Genomic DNA, 13,447 nt, shown 5'->3' on the forward strand with positions numbered 1-13,447 from the left:
AAAAAAAAATGGATATAGCTGTGTCAGGTCGAGCAATGCATGATGGCTCGAGTGGCTGGGCGTTAGTGAGAAAAGGTAATTATATGGCGTAAATTTGCTGCGTTATAGTAGTAGAGTTTGCGTTGTAATAAAAAAAGGATTGTTTTACAAAATCACAATTATAAATATTGTCCGATATATTATTACTTTAATAAAAATGATATATAAAGAGATATATGTTCTTGCGCCCAAAGAAGTTAAACATGTCTCTTCACCCCCCCCCCAACACGCTTAAGCACCAACAAATACCCCATCTACATCAGTCCTTTCTCCCAACAATACCCTTTTATTCCCTATGCCATCTTCCCTTAAGCCTAACCAAGGTGATTCCACCAATAAAACTTCATACAAAGCAAAAGGCGATAATTTTGAGTTATAAAAAAAGCTAAGTCGCTTTCCTCCTCTCTCCTGCAGGTCCGAAAGCTAAGCCCCTTTGTGTACAGTACACATTATGCATAGAAGCTCTAACTATTTACACTGCCATTTTTAAAAGAAGGAACCCCCAAAATACTTGCTCACTCCTACCCCTCGGAGCAGTACCAAGAGAGGCTCGCCTCCTGCTCCTCCGAGAACAAAGCACTGCAAAGCTCCTCCCCACTCAAAAACCCCTCCGCCAAGTAGTCCTTCTGGCCTAAAGCTCTGCTCTCAAACAAAGACGGAGAGGAGGAGGAGTAGGACTTGAATCCCGCAAAGTAGTCTTGGTCGAGCACCACCCCAGAATAAGGGCTGTTCTCATCATTAAACACCACGCTCGAATCGCTGTCCGAAGCCCCGTCCCTATAGATCAAAGCCGGCCTCTCCTCGGCCTCTTTGTTCTCCAATATCGTTATAGTTGCAGAGTTTGTTAACTTGGCTTTAAGTGCCTCTATCTGAATAATTAAAAACAATAGCAATAATTAATATGGTTCAAACTATTCGTATATATTTATGTATGTTGTATATATGTATGTATGAATTAATTAAGATAATGGAACTGCGAATGAGTCATTAAATCAGTTAATTTATAATTTATACTTGCCTCGGAGATGAGCTTCTCTTTGTCATGGCGGAGGGTGTCGCAGTCGATCTTGAGAGTCTCGTAGCGGGTCCGAAGGGCGCCGTAGTCGCGCTCCAGCTGCTTGGTCTTCCACCGGGCGCGGCGGTTCTGGAACCAGATGGCCACCTGGCGGGGCTGGAGGCCTAAATCTTGGGCCAGCCGGGCCTTCCGGTCGGGGTCCAGCTTGTTCTCCACCTCGAAGTTTTTCTCCAGGGTCTTCACCTGGTCCACGCTGAGCCGGCGCTTCTTCTCTCCCAGTGCTGACTGACCGTTGGAGCACAGCTCCTCCTCTTCGCACTCCACCTCCTCCGCTCCATCCATCATGGACTGGAATCTGTCTTCATACTTCCCTTTCTCTTGCACTATAGAATTAAATGAAATAACAAGTGACTAATGATATCGAAGGAATAATATGCGTATGTGCGCGCGTGTGTGCGTGCGTGCGTGTGTGTGGGAGAAAGAGAGAGAGAGAGAGAGAGATGGGGATGATACCAGTTTCTTTTTCTTGTAGGCTTCCAAAGGAGTCTGAGCTGCTGTGCTTCGTCATGGGCTTTTGTTTTGTTTTTTGATGCTTCTCTTTGTTGATGGGCTATAAGGTGGTAAGTATGGAGGTGAGAAGGAAAAATGGAAAATGAGATGGGGTTTTTAAGAGGTAGGGGGTGTTCCAAGAGATGGTGAAGAATAGATGGAGAGTCGGGTGGAAGGTTTAAAGGATAAGAATGAAGAGTCGGACTTCTTCCAGGACTCCTCTTCTTCGCTCATCTTCTCTACCATCTCATCTCCTTCCGAGCTCATCATCAGATGAGAGGCTTTCGTTTTCTAAGTCTTCTCCTCTCCATGTCTGCTCCCAGGTCAAGATGGGGTGAGAGAGCGAGAGCGAGAGAGAGAGGGGCCGGACCGGGATGTGGAACGCCATGAGGCCCATAAGCTAAAAGCAAGAGCGTAGGGGTTGGGGTGGTGGGGTTTAGGAGAATGTATTAACTAGACGTGGTCCACTGGACCAGGAGCACGTGTACGGTGGATACAGGTTGAATTTTGACGTTTGTTTGGATCTTGAATTGTTTAAGTACCGGAGCTTTAATGTGGAGGGTGACTATTGGACTGGTCCGGTGGACCAGGTCCGTCCAATAAATTCTCTGGGGTTTTAAGGGCAGGTTAAGAGGCTGACCCTTGGTTAGGGGAAGAGGAAGAAATGAAATGACATCCAAATGAAATGCAGACCAAATGCAGATACATTACTTTAAGAAATTTTATAATTCTTTTGGTCGAGGTGACAGCGGTAGGGCGGAGGGGTGGAGATATTTTATCGGTATTTATTTTGGATGTAAACCATACTAAAGCTTTTATATTAATAATATGCCTATCTCTCCCCCTGATTTATTTTTTCCTCATTATTAGCCGTGCCAAGCCTATGCCCCCTTGAAGGTTTAGAATATCCTACTACTGTTTTCATCCATATCTTATCAAAATTAAAAAAAACATATATTTGCAGCGTCAATGGCTTGCATAAAGACACCACTATGATGAAATAGTATACAGAAAGCCATCTACAACAATCCTATCAAATAGTCAAATTTTTAAATAAAATTTTATTTTTTAATATATATTTCTCTAAAAAAACATTGTTTTTTAAATATTTTCTTATGTGTTTTATTCTTCTTGGCTATAGCTTTAAGTGTGTATGCTTGGATATGTTTTATTGCTATTTAATGAAAAATCAAGATAAAATTTGCTTGCAACCGATAGTGATTAACAATTAATAGTCATTTTCGTCTTACTATTAAATGCATTTAGGTAGGAATACATAGCAATTAATCGGAGATATTTTTCATTAACAGTCTTGTTCAAGTGCATACATAGTGTAGCCATAAAATAATAATAATAATAATAATTATCCCCTTGATATTTCATATGGATGTTTTAATTAAAGATCAGATATTATTTGACAACGTGCTCCCTTTGTAAATGAAAAATACAGTAAAGTAGATCAAATAAGTTTTATTGTCTAGTTTTATTTATACAATATATATAGACATCATATACCATCTGTTCAAATAAGTGAAGTCATTTCTGTAGGCATGAAAATAGCTAAGCTATAGGATGCTTTGAGGTTTATATATATTTAAATTTTATTTATTATCTATAATTAGGTGAAGCATCATCTCATTATCAGATTCAGATAAAGTAAAATTTGGTGGTGAGATCTCAATTGAATCAAAATCCTCCACTTCCATCCTCCATTTTGAAAGAATGGTTCATTTTTGATGACATCGTCGTCCTTTATATTATTCCCATGGCTCTCTTTAAAAAACAAATATAATTCCTTTTTCTTCTAAAAATAGCAACTTGATGAAAAATTTTGTATTTCTATATAAATCCTATTTACCACAAAACTCTTTATATCTTGAGTTGGGACTGGCATGAGAAGGGTACATGATATAATCCATTTATAAAATGCTTTCAAGAAAAGTCGCAATCAATGTTAGGTTATTATTTTTTAATTTTTTGGTACATATCTTAAGTTACTTTGAATATTCACTAACAAAACGCTTGAAAAGAAAGCTAATTTATCATCTCTAACTTCTCCAACTTCTCAGACATAAATTGGGAGTTTTGGTTTCTTTTTTTTCCCTTGCATCTCATTTCATGCTTATCCTCAATCCTGTTTTTCGATTGTTCCACAACTTTATGATTAGTTATTTTCTCCTATAGCTTAGATGCATAACTTGGTGCAAAATCTCAAAGCATCTATAAAAATTCTTACATGTCTTTGAGATCAAGATATTTCTTGATCCAATCATGAAATATTTACAGTTTGATCATCTGATCTGATTTGTGTATTCCAACTTACGGTAGTTTGGACACATACAGTGTCATAAAGGGTTCAAAAGGTACTACTAACATATGACTTAGCCCCCATTTGCGAGCACTACAGAGTCAGCTCATTTGGTCCAAATTTGGAACAAAAATCATATGGGTTGGAGACTATAGAATATCATATGGTTTGAGTTTTATAGTTTGCCACGTCTCTGTTAACACCAATCTCAAAAAATAAAAAGTCAAAGGCTTTTTTATTAATGAAGTCATCAATGCTGTGACTCAAAAAAAAAGTGTTGTCCTCTTTTTTTTTCCTCATTTTCAATAATTTTTTATTGATATATACTACATAATTGTAGGATACATATGAAATAAATTAGCTATACGGTTTTTAAAATATATAATTTACTAATACATAGCATATAGCCAGATGATACATACTTAGCAAATTAATCACCTAGCATTCTAATGTACATCTCCAAATAAATTAATATATAATTTTTAAAATATTATTATGTTCACCAATAATCCTACGTTACTCGATGATATATATTTATTGACTTTCTAATATATACTACAAGCTTCTTTGATATCACATAGTAATGACCCAATATATATCTCTAAATAAATTAATACATAGTTTTTAGAATATGAAGTTCATCATTATATTGTACACAGTCAAATAATACACAATTAATAAATTAGTCATCTAACAACCTAATACACACTTCCAAATAAATTGATACACAATTATCAGAAATCACAATCAATCTTAGGTTATCATTTTTTTTAAATTTTTTAATATATATCTTAGGTTACTTGAACATTCACTAATAAAACACTTAAAAAAAAAGTCAATTTATCATCGTTAACTTCTCCAACTTCTCGAGCATGAATCGGGAGTTTTGGCTTTTTCTCTTGCATCTCATTTCTTGCTTATGCTCTCTTGTTTTTTGATTGTTCTGCAACTTTATTATTAGTTATTTTCTCCTGTAATTTAGGTGCATAATTTGGTGCATCATCTCAAAGCATCCATAAAAAATCTTACATGTCTCTGAGATCAAGATATTTCTTGATCCAATCATATATAAAACATTCACAATTTGAGCATCCGATCTAATTTGTGCATCCCAACTTATGATGGCTTGGATGGCGTACAGTGCGATAAAGGGATCAAAAGATGGTATCAAGACTTAACCCCCATTTGCGGAGCACCACAGAGTCGGGTCATTTGGTTCACAATTTTCACCAAGCTTTCTGGTATTGAGGTAGTTGGTCGCACCTAGTCTTCCAACCTAGGAAAGTGGATTCCATAGCAGATAGCTTTTAATCTAATATCTGTGCCAGATCCCAAATTTTCCCAAGCAACCACTTTAAGTGAAAAGTGAAAGCAAGGTTCTACGGTATTGCACTTGTCTGCAACGCATGTTAGGCATTGGAGTGTCATTGTCTTTTTTTTTTTACGTCTTTGGGCATGCATGTCCGAGCTTGGGACTGACTACTGAGTGATTTGGTACGTGGGAAAGCTGTCAGTCACTCTTGGAGTCATACTAAAGTTGCTTCATAGATGTAAACGCATCCAAGTCTAATTAATATCAGTGAACTGATAGGATGATGATCATGTACCTTTGAGAATTCCTAAAGATAAGATTAAAGATGTGAAGTTAACTTTTTTGGTATCATATAAGCCAAAAGTACGGTTCATTTTTATTTCTTAATCTATCTCTCTCTTTCCCCACATTGTTCTAGATTTGTCATGAAGAATCCCTACCATTATAGATGAATTACAAACAAAAAAACATCACTTCTTACATATTTGTAGATCAAGAGCTTTCTCACCCCATAAATTTTCTGACAGAATCTGAGGCAACTTGTCATTAATCATGATGGAATGTTTTTGCTACATTAAGTCATTCTTCCTCGCTTGATCATCCTCTGGAGCTTCCATCCAGAGAGCTACTAATACTTCTCAGCACTGTTACTGCATATTAAATTTGATTTTCTCACCATGGGATCTTCATTTTATCTTAATTAAATTCGAAGGAGATGGTGACAACAAGTAGTGTATTTCCAATGGGTAGATACAGTAAACAACTGAGTGAGAGGAGGAATGTCAAAAAATACGATAATATCTCACAATGATTGATCAGAAGTTATTTTTAAGATATTATTGTAGAACTCTTGGAATAAAAGATATTTCGATAATCAAAAAAATTCTCTCTTTTTTTTCCCTATTTTTTATAAATCTAGACTGTAGACTTATCATTTGGAAAACATATAACATTGATTAATTTTTTATAAGGAAAGAAAACCCTTTGATAATATATACGACCAATTATTGAAAACCGAGTGACAATGTGCATGTTAAAATCCTCTACGTACATTATATTAGCACGTAAATGCACTTATTATTAGAACATGATAAATGTAGGCTGGTTGACAACTGCAACCACAACTATAATCCACTGAAGCTCAGATCCATCTCATGCGGATTCCTGGGAGAAATATGAAATCCCTCGCAATTAATAAAACCTATGGTGTCACGGGTCCTGCTTTCTATGACAGGAATCTTAATTACCAATACTGCCCTATGAAATTGGCTAGCCACATTTACTAGAAGCCTTTTATTTGGAGTGGTCCTGACACACCACCATTTAGCTTCCAAAGTTCCAAAAGCATTGAAAAAAGTCTCTTTCTCTTTTGCTTTTGTCCCCCTCAAGTTTAGGTGGCGAACAAGCAGGGAGTTGCAGTCATGTTAGCAAGTCTTCTCAGCCAATTTTATTGTTGTGGTCAAGAACTCAAAGTTCGGCATACGAAGTATTTTTAGCTCTAATTCATGAGTCTCAAGATTCCCCATTTAGTGTGTTATTATTGTAGTCATAGACTAATAATTTGATATACGAGGTATTGTCCATTCTGATCTATGGGCTTCATAATTTTATTTTTTAAAATTTTAATTCAAAAAATATCTCACATGAGAAGGATATTGATTTCTTTCTATATATATCAAAATCAATCTTGGACTCATAATTAATATGTGATTAATGGTATCTTCTCTCCTGTACCACAAGATCTATCAACTTGGATGGTGCTCTGATAGCTCATATTTCCAATTAAGCTCCAACTCATAGGACACAACGGCAGCTGCAGCCGTATCGTGGACCACGTTATGCATGGAGTTTTCTTTGAAGAAGCTGGCCTTCCGGGGCATTAAATAGGGTGGTTGACTGGGGCAATGTGAACGCTTCTCCGTTTCTCTTGTCCTCTAAATATTTTAGTTTGTCACTCACAGCTCATTGCTGTTGATTGATGGGGTTTGTTTTAGCAAATGTTTCTCGAAGGACATGGTGGAGATTATTAGTCACTTGCAAATCATCTGGTTAAGCCTAAATATAAATGGCTTAAATGAATTTATTTGCTACATATGTTAGGTAAATCTTAGTAGATGTGTGAATATTGTGGACATATATACCTGATGACGAGGAGATCTCTTGTCAGCAATGGCACAAACTAGATTGGGAGACTGTTAGTAAGTGGGAGCATGGAGGTTTCGGCAAGCAGGAAGGATCGATTGACTTTGAAATCATGTGAAGATCCTATCTAATACCCATGTATTTAGATGGATGGGCCCAATGGTATATAAGCATCAGAGGGCAAGAATTCCGAGACTATTATATCTCAACATAGGGGGATGAGCTATGAAAGCACCATAGCGAATTAGCATCATCAAATCATGGTATGTGAGCCTGCCTTCAACTCTCCCACGGGTCATGCCAACAATCTTGGCTTAGCCTAGTTGGCAGGTGGTCCACAAATGGAAAATTTTGGCTCATGGTAGAAACATAGTGGTAAGGATTAATAGATTGGCTGGGCTACATAGATGGCCCATAAATCTATAGAGGAACTCATCTGAAGGTCTTAAAGTGGCGATCGCTGTCACTCTTAAGTCATGCGTTTCAATATTTTTTTCCCCTCATCTCTCTCCTCCACTTTCCAAGTCGGCAAAGGAATCCAATGTTCATAGAAAAGCAAAGCAGTATTTCTTTTTGGGTCACAAAGTCTCAACAATCAATTGCTGCCCAGCTAATTTACAACTACATACGATGCACCCAGCCTTTATCTTTTATAGGGTTCCAGCAAAGTGATGGCTTGGTCTTTTTGCCATGTTTCAGGTTGCTAGTGGACGGTAGGCCCCTGCAGAATCTTACACAGAAGGGAAAAAAGAAAGGCTGGGACTGATGGGAAGAAAGGGAAGTGTGTCCATAGAGCTATAAGGAGCTATTCTTATGTATCCTTCTTTTGAATGATGCCAGGGTCTGAAAAGGTGGGCTGGATTGGATTTATCCCTGCCTTCACTAACTTTACTCCATGTCATGATTATCGAGAGCGTGCATGGCAGATGTTTTTGGGTGCTGAAAACTTGGCAAAAGCTTTGGCCAATAAAGAAGTGATGACTGCCGGAGGTTCCACAGCATTCCGGCCAACAAAGAAGTCCGGCAATGCACTTCAGTACTAACTAGCCGGTATATCAAGGTCCGGTGCTCGGTATGAATGCTGAAATCATAGTTGCAAGTGGGGCAACTCATATAACCTGCATCCGGCCCGAATTGGCTCAGACTCCGGTTATTTATTAACCTTTTCAGTGGATCCGAACTGGGTTGGCTTCATTGAGATCAGATCCTATTTGTCTCTCAGATCTAAGATTTTCGACCTGATAATCCAATTCAGGACAGTGCTGGATGCAGGCCTCTCTCTCTCTCTCGCGCGCGCATGCTCGCACACTCTCATCAACTTGACATCAATTAGTCATAAATTTTTTTTTTTCTTTTTGGTCAGTCGTCGATCATGATGATTCAGAGAGCTTAATTATTTCAATGGTACAAATTATAGGGTTAGGCCATATTACATCACAAACAAATCAGGTTTGTATTATGAGTTTTGTTTGTTCCAACATCTAGGGTTATAGTTCAAGAATGCTTCCATATTGATTTGCATCAAGGCATAAAGATCGAGTTATTCGGTGGGCCAATTTTACTTGAACATCTTCATTTGAAAATCAAAATAAAGCCACAATCACAGCAAAGTTAATAACACTGCTGCAATTAAACAAGATTCAGCTGCGGAAGGGAGAATGCTGTAGGAAAGGGAATTTCTTAGGCCATTGCTAGAGATTTGTGTTTTATTTCTCTAGTATTGGTTCTGCCTAGGCTATGCTTTCCCCAAAACAAAAAACCAAAAGTAAAGGCCACTTTGAAGCAAACTAAAGAAGAATTGAAGCAAGGCAATAGGATTGAATTGCGGTGAACTGTACAGATTCTAATGGCCAAGGTTAAATAAGTGTGACAATGGCATGGAGACAACATTTATCTCCACTATTAAAATTTTTGAGATCATCAGAAATATATAAAGAATCAACCTGAGTATAAGTCATTAAACTGTATGCTTTTAGGTGACATGGGAAATCTATTTCTTGCATATCTTCAGCAGTTGCAACCAATATCTCTAAACTATAGCATCAGACACAAAAGTCCGAATTGCTTCATTATGATCTGGATGTCACGGGTTTGAAACATAGAACATGCTAAAATAAAAATACATACGTCTGACACTTTTCAAACCACGTAATGATAGGAGACTCAAGAGGATGCGCATTTTTGGATTTAGGACTCCGGGCCGGACCAGGGCTCAGGTAAGAGTTGGTTGAATTAGTGCGAAATCCATTTAGATTATCACATTTGGGTTCCAGGCCCTACCCATGCGAGGCCCAAAACCCGATACACAGGTTTGGGCCTAAAGCTGGGCTGGAGGAAAGGCCACCCAGAAATCGCATTGCTAGGTGAGGGGTTCTCCGCACCAGAGTTGTAGCCGGTCGCTGTGCCTAAACTTTAGGATGCTTTGGAGGCATCATGTTCACCATCCAAAGGTTTCAGGTGAGTAGGATAAGTGTCCAAGGTGATTTGAATATTGTAGTTTTCTGGGTCTCCAATGAGCAAGGCCCATGTTCTTCATGTTGTCCCTCGACTCTCGCAAGGTGTCCCATATTGTTGGTGAGGGAATCAGCCTTCCTACTGGGCTGCTAACCATGGTCGGTGGCCAAATTTAGACTGTAATTTGGGGCATGGGACCTCTTTTATCTTTGGCCAAATTTAGACTGTATAACTTTTTCAACGTTTTGGTGTAGAAGGTTCCAGTTTAGTTTGCCAATGTGAGCCAGCGTGGTGTTGTACGTGATAGCATGTTTGAACTGGCACTGAAGTAACAACACTACTTAAAAATTAGCACGTTTGAACTGACATTGAACTTAGATAATTAGCATTGTAAATTTTTCTATAAAGTGCTATGATAGTCCGATAGGGAGGAGAAGACGAAGAAGAAGAAGAAGAAGAAACCTCCCTAATCCACTTCCTCCTCAAATTCCTAGCTAATGTGGTGGACTCGATACTGTACCACTCCAAACCTCAGCTACCACGCTAGCATTAGCTCAATTGAAGACATCTAATCAGAATACCAAAATGATTTTTGGAAATTATTATTCAATATCTAGATAAGAAGGCATTGACAAAAATATTTGCAAAACAAACGAAACCAGAGCCAGGAATAGAACATGGTGAGACCCACAACATCTTCTATTCCGCCGTATTATAATCATCAATTTGTTAATCAGTTGCATCAACCTAAACAGACATTGGGTGATCTGGCAAACAAACAGCAAAGCCTTTAAAAAAAAAAAAAGGAAAGCAGAAAGGGGATTCCTGACCTTGGAATAAAAAACTGAAGGCGGGTATACCGTTGCACTTTGACAGCTAGCGAAACTTTGTTTCCATTTCATTGCTCCGAAGTTTCATGCTTGGCTGGGAACAGCATTCCTTCCAGAAGCTTCCTTGGTGCTACTGTGCTCCCACCCCCACCTGCTCCTAGCCATCTGATGCTCGATGGAGGAGTGCCAGCTCATCACAACTCTGTCCATAGTTCCCATGTGCTTTCTACGCTCTGATGCCTATACAACATAAAATTCATTTGAAAAGAAAAGGTAATACCTAGCGAATGGTCGCTTCTCACTACCTGACCAATGCCGCCTATCCCGCCGGTCGTTATCTTTTCAAAGTAAAAAAAAAAAACTCCCTAACGGCTAGTTGGACTTCGTGACAGCCTTCCAAAAAAAAAAAGAAAACTACAACGTTCGTATCTGGAGCAAGCTGACCGTTCGATCAGGATCATACGGCAGGGCCTAGGCAGTCCGGCATTCACTCTTGGAAGACTCAAAGACGTTAGGTACATCCAGGAAGGGAAACGCGGAAAGCCAGCGCTTGACGGAATCCAGCCCAACCTGACGCGTGGGCACAATAGAACTTAATCTACACCGTCCAAACTTCATCATCAGACGACCCAAAATCAGCAGAGTCAAATACGGACCATTTCCACCGCCTCACCGTCTAAATAATTAAACATTTAATTTTTTGAAATTTTCCAGCTGTTAATTTATCAATTCTTATATGGGAAGCCCGCCATGCCAGCTGCTTAGCTGTCACTTTTATATATTTGAATTAGTATTAATATATTTCAACGTTTCTTCTTAGGGACAAAAAGGTAATTTCTTCTCTACCGCCTTACTCCTCCTCCACCTCTCTATAAATACCCGTCCCACCTCCTCGGTCCTCTCCACTGTGAGCGCGGTCTGAAACCCCAAGTCTAATTTCTTTCTCGATCTCTCGTTCTCCTTCTTTCGTAAAGATGGCGATCTCCTTCATTCGCTTCTCGATCATCGCTGTGGCGTTCGGGTTACTTGCGGTGACCTCCTTCGCCCAGGCGCCCGGAGCCGCCCCTGTGAGGCCCCCCACCGTGGCCCCCGTACACCCTCCCACCCCGCCCCCGGTGAGTCCTCCTACCCCCGCCCCCGTCTCTCCGCCCTCCGCCTCCCCGTCCCCGGCCGCCGTCGTCACCCCCCCGGCATCCACCCCGACCCACTCTTCCGCGCCGGCCGCCTCTCCTCCGGCCCCTCCGAGGGCCCCCACTCCCTCGGGCTCTCCCACCGGTGCCCCGCCCACCAACATCGCCGCCCCGCCGTCTGAGGGCCCCTCCGCCACGGGGGGAGAGAACGCCGCCACCGCGTCCGTTGTTAGCTGGATCACCATCGCCGGTGCTGTCGCCGTCGCGTGCGCGTTGTAGATCCGTGCGATACGTTCGGCGCTTTCTCCGCCGTTGATCCTCGATCATGCGATCACTATTATATTGTTTACCTTTTTTTTTTTATTCATTTCTTTTTGGGTTTTCGTGTGTAGACATGTGAGTTGGGCTGACAGCACGGTGCTGGACGTTGTACTTCTTTTGACTATTTTTTTCTTCTTTGTGATTCTTTCTTTTTTACCATTATACCCTTCACTGGTTGGCCTATTATTTTCCTCTGTGATTGTTATGTGAAAGGATAAAATGGGAATTTGGACACGGTAACGCTTGTCGCTTGTTTGAAGGAAAGTCGTAGTGCAGATGTCACGCGAATACTGGCGTTTTTTGTCACCACGTCACGGTGGTTCGCGATCGCGTATCTTTGCTTTGTCCTGCTCCACCCGGACCACCACAAACAACCGAACAAGATTTCTCATCCATATCTCAATTTATTTTAACTATTTAAATTTGCATATTAATTTCTAAAATTACATTGGTTAACGCATTAATTCTTATACAAGCTGCAAAATAATATTTATATCCTTGTTCTGTCTTAAGCTACTGTGGAAATATTAATGTATGTTCTTTCTACTCTTTGAAGTCACTGTCACTATCGTTCAACATACAATGTGGGGAAGATGTGAAATTTCATATGTGCTTTTTGGTAGGAATACTTTATTATAACATGAATGTTTATTCCAGACATTGTTAGCGGAAACAAGGACATATATATGAAGATTAATTAATATGAAAATAATAATTAAGGGGATTTTAGGAGCTAACATTCAAAAAGGAGAAATAGAAAGAAAATATCAAAATCAATTTTGGCCGACAGTCCCGCAACCAGGCATCCCCAGCATGGTGGTAGTACCAAAGCTAATCTATATGCGCAGCTTAATCCTAACTTTAACAGCACATGCCACATCAGTCCAAGCATGGGGGCAAGATAATGTTCAATAGTTCGTACGGAGATCTCTCCTCTGCGTGAAGGCCAAATCAAGCATCCCTTCCTCTTTAACTTTTATCTCGGTCTCCTTCTATGGGGCACATGCACCAATAATTTGGCTTCTCTCCCTGCAAATATTCCAGAGCAAAGCTTTTGATACTTGGCCATGTAGGTTGGCAGGTAAAGTAGGTTCACAACAAAGCGGCAACGGAGAGGTATACACTTGAAACAGGATAGGCTCTCTCGAAGTTCATTAATTTCTATGGCAATAAACTATCTTTTGGGGAGTTAATGATAAGCCTGTTCGTAAGTTCACCAGGTTAATACTAATGGCTGCTGATTTAGCACGCATTTTATTGCCAGATCAGCAAATCAAGTCCTAGGTTCATTGAGAACATTGCATGTGAGGATGTGGCGCTGTGATGTTATTTGTCATGTCATGAGCA

General features: G+C 39.8%; 2 protein-coding genes across 2 annotated transcripts; one reads left to right on the forward strand and one right to left on the reverse strand.

The window, feature by feature from the left end:
- Positions 1-305: 305 nt before the first annotated feature.
- On the reverse strand, positions 306-1,954 carry LOC105048648 (homeobox-leucine zipper protein ATHB-16). Its single transcript, XM_010928036.3, has 3 exons — positions 1,568-1,954; positions 1,058-1,437; positions 306-908 (listed from the first exon to the last, which is right to left on the reverse strand). The coding sequence occupies exons 1-3, from the start codon at positions 1,620-1,622 to the stop codon at positions 561-563; spliced, it is 783 nt and encodes a 260-aa protein (XP_010926338.1). The 5' UTR covers positions 1,623-1,954; the 3' UTR covers positions 306-560.
- Positions 1,955-11,536: 9,582 nt separating this feature from the next.
- On the forward strand, positions 11,537-12,334 carry LOC105048649 (uncharacterized). Its single transcript, XM_010928037.4, has one exon. The coding sequence runs from the start codon at positions 11,624-11,626 to the stop codon at positions 12,056-12,058; it is 435 nt and encodes a 144-aa protein (XP_010926339.1). The 5' UTR covers positions 11,537-11,623; the 3' UTR covers positions 12,059-12,334.
- Positions 12,335-13,447: the final 1,113 nt, after the last annotated feature.

Source organism: Elaeis guineensis, chromosome 7, assembly GCF_000442705.2.
Source record: "Elaeis guineensis isolate ETL-2024a chromosome 7, EG11, whole genome shotgun sequence".
Classification (NCBI taxonomy): domain Eukaryota; kingdom Viridiplantae; phylum Streptophyta; class Magnoliopsida; order Arecales; family Arecaceae; genus Elaeis; species Elaeis guineensis.

Coding starts and splice junctions, on each gene's coding strand:
- LOC105048649 (XM_010928037.4), top strand. CDS start 11,624: ATGGCGATCTCCTTCATTCGCTTCTCGATCATCGCTGTGGCGTTCGGG.
- LOC105048648 (XM_010928036.3), bottom strand. CDS start 1,622: ATGACGAAGCACAGCAGCTCAGACTCCTTTGGAAGCCTACAAGAAAAA. Junction 1,438..1,567: donor CCTACAAGAAAAAGAAACTG/GTATCATCCCCA, acceptor TTAATTCTATAG/TGCAAGAGAAAGGGAAGTAT. Junction 909..1,057: donor AAGAGAAGCTCATCTCCGAG/GCAAGTATAAAT, acceptor TTAATTATTCAG/ATAGAGGCACTTAAAGCCAA.